The 13,428-nt window shown below is 42.4% G+C and overlaps 1 protein-coding gene across 5 annotated transcripts in view; it reads right to left on the reverse strand.

The window, feature by feature from the left end:
* Positions 1 to 319: 319 nt before the first annotated feature.
* Positions 320 to 13,428, reverse strand: part of LOC139465662 (serine/threonine-protein kinase ULK4-like) — a 43,447-nt gene continuing 30,338 nt past the window's right edge. For all 5 annotated transcript variants that reach the window (XM_071247401.1, XM_071247405.1, XM_071247402.1 and 2 more), the window contains 6 exons: positions 11,741 to 11,910; positions 6,313 to 6,420; positions 4,494 to 4,601; positions 3,987 to 4,061; positions 2,557 to 2,645; positions 320 to 1,852 (listed from right to left, as the gene is read on the reverse strand). In XM_071247401.1, coding sequence (XP_071103502.1) covers positions 1,783 to 1,852; positions 2,557 to 2,645; positions 3,987 to 4,061; positions 4,494 to 4,601; positions 6,313 to 6,420; positions 11,741 to 11,910 — 620 coding nt within the window. In that variant the 3' untranslated portion in view covers positions 320 to 1,782. The remainder of the gene's footprint in view (positions 1,853 to 2,556; positions 2,646 to 3,986; positions 4,062 to 4,493; positions 4,602 to 6,312; positions 6,421 to 11,740; positions 11,911 to 13,428) is intronic.

The following is a 13,428-nucleotide window of genomic DNA, read 5'->3' on the forward strand; positions in this document are numbered from 1 at the left end:
TCAATAATCAAGTCTGGACCAGGCAAACCAGTGACTGAAAGCATGAACATCATCAGGGTATACTGGGTGTAGTGAGGGAGGGAATGTTCAATAATCAAGTCAGGACCAGGCAAACCAGTGACTGAAAGCATGAACATCATCAGGGTATACTGGGTGTAGGGAGTGAGGGAATGTTCAATAATCAAGTCTGGACCAGGCAAACCAGTGACTGAAAGCATGAACATCATCAGGGTATACTGGGTGTAGGGAGTGAGGGAATGTTCAATAATCAAGTCTGGACCAGGCAAACCAGTGACTGAAAGCATGAACATCATCAGGGTATACTGGGTGAAGTGAGGGAGGGAATGTTCAATAATCAAGTCTGGACCAGATAAACCAGTGACTGAAAGCATGAACACCATCAACAATAATACCGGGTCACCCGATCCCCATTTTAGTCAGCTGACAAACATAAGGTACTGGGCACCCATCCTGGCAGGAAATGCTTCTAGGGGTTTGTTAACATAATGTTTTGATTGCACTGTGACAAGGGGCCATGACGGTGACTGAACTTCCATATAGCAACATGCAAAATAAATAACAAGGACGGATGAATATTCAAAGCACAATGGTTCATTATTAGCCAGGGATGATTAAATGAATACTTTGATCACCAAAAGCATTTGATATATAGGATTACATCAGAATGAGCAAAATAAATACTTTGATCGATTTCAGACATAAGATTACAATACACTTCAATTTTGTGTCGCTCGACTATGTAATACTAATGCCACACTGAACACTCCAACAATCTGCATGCATGCTTATACATCTCCTATATGACATCAAGATAACACTACAGCCATAGATATATACACATCGGAGTTGAATCCAGGATTATTGAAACAGGAGGACGTTCACATTATTGCAAATTTATCACCCCTGCATGCTTAGCATGCTCCAAGCAGAAATTCTGTAAGAAGCATCAGGCAAGTGACACGAACCCTCCTTGGCACCAAACAGGACTAAACTGATGTAGGTGGAGAATGTTAAATACAGTGCATCTTTACATCAGTAACATTTCATCTATGGATCCCACGTAGCACACCTGCTGTTTCAGGTGTTGATGTAACAATTACTATTTAGTTTAGTGGTTCACAGATAAAGCTTGCTTCATGACTTGGAATCAAACTCAAACATCCGATGTTATTTGCACTCTCATTGGTCACAAATATATCTTCAGACAGTCCATGCAATCTACATTAGAATTTACCACGCTGCACACTGCTCCCACTAAATACTGGTAACACAGGAAGCAAACTGTGATCATGTACCTGGAGGTACAGGACCTTCAAGAACACCAGTGTTCGGGAAACAATATGTTACCCTAACTGAAAAATAGGTGAATGACGCTCTCACCAAATGGCAGTGCTTCTAAAATGATAGCAAACTGAATCATGCTGCACGGGAGTGATACTTGTGTAAAAGTGACTGTCACATGCATGGAAGTGTATCAGGTCTCACACAGTCACATTTACTCACTCAGCCATAGCATGTAAACATGTCTGTGTTTGCCAGCAGTCTCTAAATAAATCACGACAGATACATATGCATATACTGCATACTCCTGCCTCCATGTAGAATCTTGTGTCAAGCTCCCTGATGATGCTCCCGAATCCATCATGCAGTTCCCAAACAGAAGCGACTGCTGTGATGACTTAGTAGTTACAACATGAAGTGTCATGGATCTCAGCATTGTGCATAGCAGGGTTTTAACTCTAATCGTGGATGTGGCTATCTTCATTTGAGATGACCAGTGGCTTTCAGGATCTCCGCTGCAACTGTGGACAGGGCCATGTCAGCGTGGGAACTGGGAAACAGAGATGAATGATACTGAGCAGTGTTTGAAATTCAGAGGGTTCCTAGGGTCCTTAGATTGCTGCTATAGTACTGGGTTCACTAGCACAAAGTGATTGTGTTAGTTCCATACTTTTAAGATAGACTTACAATAGTCAGAATGTAAAGATGGCTTTGTGCAAGTGGATCCTGGAACTTAACAACCTCCTAAATGTTTAACTTTTAACCCTGGGGTCATGGCAAAAACCCTCTTGACTTTCATGTGTAAGTTTGAACACAGTTGAATCAGTAATATTCTCCAACAATATATCAAAACTTCAAAATCAAATCATTCTTGACAGGCAGTTTACCGAGGCTGTTATAAGTGAGCACACAGGGTTTCAGATCACTTTATTTTTTAGGAAACTGAGTGATTGACATCCAAAATGTCTTCAAACCGTTTGTAAAATTTGGTATTGACAATAGAAAAATGTCCTATCAAAAGACGATAAAATCTGGAAAATGTCCTGATGCCATTTATCTCCAGAAAATCACTAGTAGAAGTTGCTACTGATCTCCTAAATGTTATGATGAAATCTGTACTAAGAGAGATAATAGGTTTCAAAAGAATTACCAATTTGGAAAATCAACTAAGTTGTGTGCAGGACAGTGAGTGCACCTCCCCATTATTCACAGCCAGTTTTTCACTATTTGTCTACATGCCCCAGGCAGACTGACCTTGCTGTGTGAGCCAGGGAGCGGATCGTCTCCACCAGAATCTCTCCATGGTCTCGCACAGACTCAGCGTGTTGCTTCTCAGTCATAACCTGCAACAAACATTTACACCAATAAGGACCACATGTCAAGCAATACCTTAATACATGAAAACAATCCCTGAGATTTGCATTGCAAGAATACTACAATCGTTTGTGTGGATCTTAAAGGCAGAAATGGATCAAATCTTGGATAGAAAACAAGTGAATGATTGTTATTTTACACCACAGTCAGCAATGATCCAACTACATTATCAAGTTTATACCAGGCAGACCACTGGTTGACAACATGAGCAACAATCCACATTGTCAGTGTTCATGACACACATCAACCTCATCACACATTGTAACAATCCACACCATCAGAGTTCATGACACACATCAGCCTCATCACACATTGTAACAATCCACACAGTCAGTGTTCATGACACACATCAGCCTCATCACACATTGTAACAATCCACATCGTCAGTGTTCATGACACACATCAGGCTCATCACACATTGCAACAATCCACACCGTCAGTGTTCATGACACGCATCAGCCTCATCACACATTGTTACAATCCACACCATCAGTGTTCATGACACACATCAGCCTCATCACACATTGTAACAATCCACAAAGTCATTGTTCATGACACACATCAGCCTCATCACACATTGTAACAATCCACATCGTCATTGTTCATGACACACATCAGCCTCATCACACATTGCAACAATCCACACTGTCAGTGTTCATGACTCACATCAGCCTCATCACACATTGTAACAATCCACACCGTCAGTGTTCATGACACACATCAACCTCATCACACATTGTAACAATCCACACCGTCAGTGTTCATGACACACATCAGCCTCATCACACATTGCAACAATCCACAACGTCAGTGTTCATGACACACATCAGCCTCATCACACATTGTAACAATCCACAACGTCAGTGTTCATGACACACATCAACCTCATCACACATTGTAACAATCCACACTGTCAGTGTTCATGACACACATCAGCCTCATCACACATTGTAACAATCCACATCGTCAGTGTTCATGACACACATCAGCCTCATCACACATTGCAACAATCCACACCGTCAGTGTTCATGACACACATCAGCCTCATCACACATTGTAACAATCCACACCGTCAGTGTTCATGACACACATCAGCCTCATCACACATTGTAACAATCCACACCGTCAGTGTTCATGACACACATCAGCCTCATCACACATTGTAACAATCCACAACGTCAGTGTTCATGACACACATCAGCCTCATCACACATTGTAACAATCTGATTGTCTTATTCAGCTTTTACAAGATGGATTTTCTGGGGACCTATTCTACCCAGGTCAGAGACTATTTTCCAGTAATGACCTACCAGTCTTTTGATGATACGAAGCAGGACCTTCTGTTTCTTGGCATCTGCTTTCTTCAGGGCCTGACTGTAACACTCCTGGAACACAAGATGTGTGTGTTAGGTGTCTGCATTCTTTTTGATTCCCTAGTGTTCATGTCAATGCTTTGAACATGGGAATTGACTTTTGTACCAAGTATTATCTAAGCTATCAGCCTACAGCAGACTTGTATCCTTACAGAGAAAGTGAGAGCCATACTTAGGGACTGTGATGTCACTGTATTTTCTGAGATAATGTGTTCTTGGACACAAATGGTTAAGATATTAGATGATTTTCCAGATAAATTGAATCAGTGAATGTATATTTTCATTACGCTGAACTTCCTCTTGTCTAATATGACGAAGACAGATGATGTCTTCAAATATTGGCATTAACTGGAGGGAGGAATGGGACTGAGTGAAAGTGTGAATCTTGTCTAAGCACAGCTAAAGATGTGTTCTCCATTTAATCTTTTTGTGAGAGTATCTCACCATGTTTTCTGGTGACAGGGCATCACGGTAATCTCCGCCAAACAGTTGTATGATGAGAGACAGGCACTTGATGGACAGGTCCTTGATGTCCATGTCCTCGTAACACAACTGAAACAATGACAGCATTGTAACACAGCTGAAACAACCACAGCATTGTAACACTGCTGAAACAATCACAGCATTGTAACACACGACTGAAACAATTACAGCATTGTAACAGCTGAAACAATCACAGCATTGTAACACAGCTGAAACAAGCACAGCATTGTAACAGCTAAAAAACAATCACAGAATTGTAACAGAACTGAAACAATGACAACATTGTAACACTGCTGAAACAATCACAGCATTGTTACAACAGGTGAAACAATCACAGCATTGTAACACACAGCTGAAACAATCACAGCATTGTAACACTGCTGAAACAATCACAGCACTGTAACAGAGATGAAACAAGCACAGCATTGTAACAGCTAAAACAATCACAGCATTGTAACAGAGCTGAAACAATGACAACATCATAACACAGTTGAAACAATCACAGCATCATAACACACAGCTGAAACAATCCCAACATCATAGCACACAGCTGAAACAATGACAGCATTCTAACAGCTGAAACAATGACAGCATCATAACACACAGCTGAAACAATGACAGCATCATAACACACAGCTCAAACAATGACAGCATCATAACACACAGCTCAAACAATCACAGCATCATAACACACAGCTGAAGCAATCACAGCATCATTAACAAACAGCTGAAGCAATCACAGCATCATTAACAAACAGCTGAAGCAATCACAGCATCATTAACAAACAGCTGAAACAATCACAGCATCATTAACACACATCTGAAGCAATCACAGCATCATAACACACAGCTGAAACAATCACAGCATCATTAACACACTACTGAAGCAATCACAGCATCATTAACACACAGCTGAAACAATCACAGCATCATTAACACACAGCTGAAACAATCACAGCATCATAACACACAGCTGAAACAATGACAGCATCATAACACACAGCTCAAACAATGACAGCATCATAACACACAGCTCAAACAATCACAGCATCATAACACACAGCTGAAGCAATCACAGCACCATTTACACACTACTGAAACAATCACAGCATCATAACACACAGCTGAAGCAATTACAGCATCATAACACACAGATGAAACAATCACAGCATCATTAACACACATCTGAAGCAATCACAGCATCATAACACACAGCTGAAACAATCACAGCATCATTAACACACTACTGAAGCAATCACAGCATCATTAACACACAGCTGAAACAATCACAGCATCATTAACACACTACTGAAACAATCACAGCATCATTAACACACTACTGAAGCAATCACAGCATCATAACACACAGCTGAAGCAATCACAGCATCATTAACAAACAGCTGAAGCAATCACAGCATCATTAACAAACAGCTGAAACAATCACAGCATCATTAACACACAGCTGAAGCAATCACAGCATCATTAACAAACAGCTGAAACAATCACAGCATCATTAACAAACAGCTGAAGCAATCACAGCATCATTAACAAACAGCTGAAGCAATCACAGCATCATTAACAAACAGCTGAAACAATCACAGCATCATTAACAAACAGCTGAAACAATCACAGCATCATTAACACACAGCTGAAGCAATCACAGCATCATTAACAAACAGCTGAAACAATCACAGCATCATTAACAAACAGCTGAAACAATCACAGCATCATTAACAAACAGCTGAAACAATCACAGCATCATTAACACACAGCTACTCACCAGCTGAGTGAGGAGACTCGTCAGTTCTGTCAGTGGTTTATTCCTCAGCAGCAGATGTTCCGCAGCCTCAGCATCCATGGCGGACCCTTCTACTCCACTCTTCTTGGCCTGAAGACAAAAACAAACATTTACAACATTGCAATGTTTGTCTTCATCCCCACCAATGTGAAGTGTATGTTCATCATATCCTTCACATTGGGACAATATAGAGAATTCAAGATAATCAGCATACTGTAGTTTTGCTGATATATAATAGTCACTCTTGATCGGTTTACCATTGAAATGTACCCTGGGTACAAAACAATATGTCAAGCTATAGCCTGATTTTCATGCCATCGTTTTCATCGTTTGTACCCAGATCATATCTAAGCATACCATGATTTTGGAGTTCTCGTTAAAAAACAACTTGTACCCAGGGAACATTTCAGCAGTAGCACCTATCTTTTATCATATGCCCATCTACCCTTTCAGAAGGCAGAGATGGATTTTCATATTAGCTGTTATGAACTTTCATACTTTGTCATTATAGATCAAACCCACATATTTTGTCTTCAGAAAAAAAGTTCAAAATTCACAGAAAGAGCTCCATGACTTGTTAGGACTGAGGGTTTAACACAAGCAGTTGAACATCAACTTGAGGTTCGTTTGTGCAAGAGTTTTGGCCCCTAGACTGCATGTTCTTTGAGTCTCGGTGTGGTGCACTGAAGAGCATTCCAATGTTGTTTGTATATTGTCGATAAGCTAGAAGGAATGTTAGTTTTATTGTTTGAAGGACGAATAATAAGGTAATTACTTTCTCCTTGTGTTCTGTGGCAGTGTATATCTTAACTCTGGTGATAGTAAGTGTCAATTTGATTGAGGTGCTCATATAATGTTGACCTTGGTAGTGACCTTGATATAGAGTGACCTCCCTTCATATTGTCCAAGCTCTGTCTCAGTGTTTGACACCTTCGATAACCTACCAGTATAGAGAGCTTTGCTGTAAGGAGCTTGTCTACTGTCTACTACTTGTTTACAGTTGGTGAAGGACAACATTATTCCAGACAATTCGAGGTAGTATTTATGGAAGGCTGACTGTACCTTTTTAAAAGCGAGATGAGGGAGATTTGATGCCTTCCAATTTACAACCTGACTTGACATCAATTTACTTGACCAGTGTGGATATGATACTAACATCCCACTTTTCTGCCTGTTTCCAACATTAATTCCTGGATTCAAGAACAGAGCACGTGCCTCATCTAAGATATTCAAGTGTGACAACTACTGGACACTTCTAAGTGCACCGACGTCTGCAATAGGGCCTGTCATTGTATATTTCTAATGCCACATATTTTGAACCATTGCATTGCCTTGTATGATTGTAAACCTTATCCTGTGTATGTCAAGATAATTCGTTGACAGTTCCTTTATCCAGTGTGGTTATTTACTAATTTCACAATCTAGTTCTGTATGTGCCGATTTCTGGATTAACCTTCATGTTTCAATAGGGAATGACCATGTAACACTAGCATACAGAAATAGAACTTGGTTACAGGGGGCACTTGTGTAGTGTTTTATCAGGAGTTCTAATTTGTTAAATGTTCATGCCCGATTGCGGTGCATCACTAGTTAAAAGATTTATTTTTCTTTAATATTGTCTTGCTACTGTGTCATGTGGTTTCGGTGACATGAAGACTTGTCCCAAATCATTACTAAATATGTAAAGAATGGCTTGTTGCTTTTATCCAACACTGGGGCTTAGTTTCCCCATCTGGCTCCGTGCGTTTTGTGGATGATGATAATGAAAGGAAGTGATTGATCCATTTTGTGTATTTACCATATTTTGGGTGAGATCAAGTGATATCTACACTGTAGATATCGCTGCAATGAAATTGCATCACAATGCTTTGCAGACCATTGTGAAGTCATTGGTTACCATGACGTATCAATCAAATGACATGACTAATGGCTCTGCTACTGAAGCTGTTAGCAGTACTTTTTAACACTTAAGACACTGCTTATTACTGTCTACAAACTGAAAAAGTTCGAAGAATGATGTTGGATGAAAAACAAAATCTCCCCCTCGTGTCTTTTGATGTCAAATATATCAACACTCGTTGATATAAGTAGAAAAAAATCCTCGGCAAGCCTCGGAGTTTTCCCACTTTTATCAACTCATGTTGATATATTTGATATCAAAAGACACTCAGGTGAGATTCTCTATATATGAATAGAACATATCACAAACAAACAAGAAGATCCCTAACTTTTCTTGTAACAGTCCAGAGTTAGCGTGTGACAGGGAATGAGAGGCACGCTCTGAGCAGAACAAAGAAAGATTTCCATAAAGAAGTAAGATGCAACACCAGCCAATAAGGACAGCTTACTTGTTACTTTCCTTCATTGGCCTTTTCATCACCTCCACCTTGCAGATTGAATGAGGACACCTCCCAATTTAAAGGACTCAACCGGTCTGTGAACAGTTGAGCTGACAATCATCCTGACCTTGCAGGACTGAATGACGCCATCTCCCAATTTAAAGGACTCAACCGGTCTGTGATCAATTGAGCTAACTAATAGGAACATTTCTTCAAATTTTAAATATAATACTAACTTATTTTTTTTGCATTGTTATTGTACAACACTGGTAATCTATTATTTTTCCCTCATGTTGATCAGTACAATCACCATGACAACCACACATCAGCAGACTTGGCACCAGGGAAGTGTCTGATTACCAGGTATCAGGGAACTCAGAGGAACCTTCCAGGTATGTTAACTTATTTTGTCCTTTTGGGGTCCACAAAGCAAGTTAGTACAAGTGAAGTTCCATCAAGATCTTATTAAGACCAGAAGCATGCAAGCCACTAGGAATCTGTGTAAGACAGAAACACCTGAGGCATGTTCTGGAGGGCAGGTGATCGCAATATTAACAATGCTTTCATATTTATAGAAAGTGAACAGGGAAAAAAAGAATCTCTTTTCAGCAAATTTCATGAGTACATGTTATTTTTTTTTTTTAAATTGTCTTTTACTTTGAGTGATGCCAACCTTTGTACGAATTCATCTTTTGCATTTTTCATTGCTCCTGTTACCTGCAGCAAGCTATGGTGGCCAATCTTTGCTACTTATTTACTCATTTTGCTTACTTATAAGCTATACTGGCTGTTTTCATTATGGCAAAAGAAAGGAGAATGTGGGCGAGAAACTTGGGGAGATGCTACAGTCGCTCCAAAAGGATGACAGTGACAAGCCAATCAGAAAGAAAATAGTATTACTACCAGCGGTCCGGTTACAGAGGCAAGTGCAAAGAGAAGGCAACTGCTAGTCGGGGTCGACAGCCAAACAGAAACATAAGCATTATGGGAACCAGTAAAGAGTCTAGAAGAACAGTTCAGCCTGTCCATGTACATATGTACGGAGTGTATGGTGGCCTACAGGAGGAACTGGGACCAGTATGGGCACTACAGAATACCAGGATGATGCCCTTCCCCGACTCGTGAGTTAAATGCGAGTCTGCTCACTCTCTCTGAGACCGGACAGGCATGCCAGATAGTTCAGTCTGTCCATGTACATATGTACAGAGTGAGTGGTGGCCTACAGGAGGAACTGGGACCAGTATGGGCACTACAGAATACCAGGGTGATGCCCTTCCCCAACTCGTGAGTTAAATGTGAGTCTGCTCACTCTAAGACAGGACAGGCATGCCAGATAGTTCAGGATCTATGAGATCTTTCAGCCCTAAAGACCAATATATTGTATTCTAAATAGGATATGTATTGGCAATTGATTTTTTTTTACCAATTTACCAACCTTTTCCTGTATCTCCTTCAGTAAAATCACATGACACATCCTGGCCAATGAAAGTGTCCATGTCCCTGAACAGGTCACATGACCCAGTCTGTCCAATCAGTGTCAGTCCAGGTGGACTACGTCATTCCCACCATGTTGGCAGTACTTCACCTTGGATTTCTACTGACACATCATGGCATCAGACTGGGCCACAGCGGACCCCATTACACAGACTGACACTCTCCTTCACCAAACCACTGAAACATCAGTGGCTTCCACATGATACAATACCATCAGAGGCTATGGGTGCACAGCATTACTGGTTTGCCAGTTAATTGTGGTTCCTTCTTTCAAAATCACGACTTTATTCATGGGATGGTATATCGGATGATTTCAAATCAGTATCAGTTTGAAAATGGGCTTAGAATCAATCATGGCAAACATCTTCAGAATGTCTTGTAAAGTCATATTGCAGAGTAATTAGTTTCTCACTTTGTTTATGTTAGGAAAACTGATCACGTTTTGTATATCTTATCTGCTGTCATAATTTTTCAATAATGATTGCACACGTATCGTCGTCAATGCCAGGTAATCATCATTTTGTTATTCGCAAACTATTTGTTTGAGAAGCAAGTCTTCTTAGTGGTTACGTTTGTTAATATTTGGTTTTTCCGCTCATGTCCAGCTGCAATGTTGTTATGTGCCATGTTGGTATGTTTTGTTGAGCTGAGAATATATTGTTTAATCTCCAACACATCACCATCAGCAGTTGCCATCAACAGGTATGAATATGTTTACAATTGATCATGCCTCCTATCAGAAGAGAGGGAGTGCGACGTTCCAGCACTATTACAGAGCCTGTGTCACCTGTTGCCATCATTGAGGAAGAAAGGCTCAAGGCTACACAAGGCATTGCTGAAGTTCAAGATGCAAACAACACTTGGATCCGTTACGCTGGTAATAAGTGATACTCGACCATACTCTTCTCCCAGAAACTGATTGACAGACAGGTTAATTGAAGACATTCATGAAACACCTCAAGGTTTGACGAGAAAACAATATAAGGATCTTTACACAAATTATGTGTCAGCTATGACACAACACTTTCTCTGAGTTCTCCACCAGCCACAACTGTGGTGAAACCAGTGAATAATGCTAGCTATGGGGTAATGTCCAGCAATTGCAGCAGCAAGTAGCGACAGCCAGGCAACTGCAACAAGACTGAGTGGCTCCCAGACAGGCTGAGTTCATCTGTACATACATGCCACAGACAGGTCATTCACCGGTTTGCACAAGACGACCCACTGACAAGCAGGGGTAACAACATCACTCTCAGTAGTGTACCAGATGTCGAGCAGTATAACTAGCCCTAGGAAACAGATACAGGAGGGTAAAGACATCAACCTTGCTCTACTCACGATTCCTGATGAAATGTCCACATAGTTTTAACAAAACATAAATAATTAAAACGGATTGTGAGTGTCACGAAAGGTTTAGACACAGGTGGTCATCACATTCGAATGCATTGATGACTGCATCTAATTACCGGGTAGTACTCTCTCCCTCTCATAGAGACTTCCACACAGCCATGCTAAAACTGATCGGAATATCCTGTGTCACCAGCACACGGGTTTTTTCAGTAGGAAGAAATACCTACCTGTAGTGCTCTCCGGACAACCTCCGACACATATTTGAAGAGGGTGTGTAGTGTATCGAGCAACATCTGCAATGTAGCATTGGCCATCTTGATGTCACGACCGCCATCCGACCCCTCCACACACACAGTCCACACATCGAAGAAGAGCGTTGACAGGTAGTCCACCAAACCTAGCAACATCAGGAGCTTCACAGTATGGACCCACATAGAGAATGGTATTAAAGTCTTTGGCTTGATAAGGGATACCCTTAACCACAGGATTCCTCACCATCACGATATATAACTCTCATACAGCTCTCCCACTCACGGGCTGTTCCCCCACCTACCCTGGTCATACAGATCTCCAACTCACAGACTGTTCATCCCCGCCTACCCTGGTTATACAGATCTCCCACTCACAGACTGTTCATCCCCACCTACCCTGGTCATACAGATCTCCCACTCACAGGTTGTTCCCCCATCTACCCTGGTTATACAGATCTCCCACTCACAGACTGTTCATCCCCGCCTACCCTGGTCATACAGATCTCCCACTCACAGACTGTTCATCCCCACCTACCCTGGTCATACAGATCTCCCACTCACGGGCTGTTCCCCCACCTACCCTGGTCATACAGATCTCCCACTCACAGACTGTTCATCCCCGCCTACCCTGGTTATACAGATCTCCCACTCACAGACTGTTCATCCCCACCTACCCTGGTCATACAGCTCTCCCACTCACGGGCTGTTCCCCCACCTACCCTGGTTATACAGATCTCCCACTCACAGACTGTTCATCCCCGCCTACCCTGGTCATACAGATCTCCCACTCACAGACTGTTCATCCCCACCTACCCTGGTCATACAGATCTCCCACTCACGGGCTGTTCCCCCACCTACCCTGGTCATACAGATCTCCCACTCACAGACTGTTCATCCCCACCTACCCTGGTCATACAGATCTCCCACTCACAGACTGTTCATCCCCACCTACCCTGGTCAAACAGATCTCCCACTCACAGACTCTTCCCCCACCTACCCTGGTCATATAGCTCTCCCACGCACAGACTGTTCCCCCACCTACCCTGGTCATACAGATCTCCCACTCACAGACTGTCCCCCCACCTACCCTGGTCAAACAGATCTCCCACTCACAGACTGTCCCCCCGCCTACCCTGGTCAAACAGATCTCCCATTCACAGACTGTTCATCCCCACCTACCCTGGTCATACAGATCTCCCACTCACAGACTGTCCCCCCGCCTACCCTGGTCAAACAGATCTCCCATTCACAGACTGTTCATCCCCACCTACCCTGGTCATACAGATCTCCCACTCACAGACTGTCCCCCCGCCTACCCTGGTCATACAGATCTCCCACTCACAGACTGTCCCCCCGCCTACCCTGGTTATACAGATCTCCCACTCACAGACTGTCCCCCCGCCTACCCTGGTTATACAGCTCTCCCACTCACAGGTTGTTCCCCCACCTACCCTGGTCATACAGCTCTCCCACTCACAGACTGTTCATCCCCACCTACCCTGGTCATACAGCTCTGTACCCCCATTGTCCCCCCCCCACACACACACACACACCTACCCTGGTCATACAGCTCTCCCACTCACAGACTGTTCCCCCCAGCTACCCTGGTCATACAGCTCTCGGTGGCACGGGTGGCCCAGTTGTCTAAGGCGCCGCGATTCGCT

This window comes from Haliotis cracherodii, unplaced genomic scaffold (assembly GCF_022045235.1).
Source record: "Haliotis cracherodii isolate W230 unplaced genomic scaffold, xgHalCrac1.p SCAF_18, whole genome shotgun sequence".
In the NCBI taxonomy this organism is placed as follows: domain Eukaryota; kingdom Metazoa; phylum Mollusca; class Gastropoda; order Lepetellida; family Haliotidae; genus Haliotis; species Haliotis cracherodii.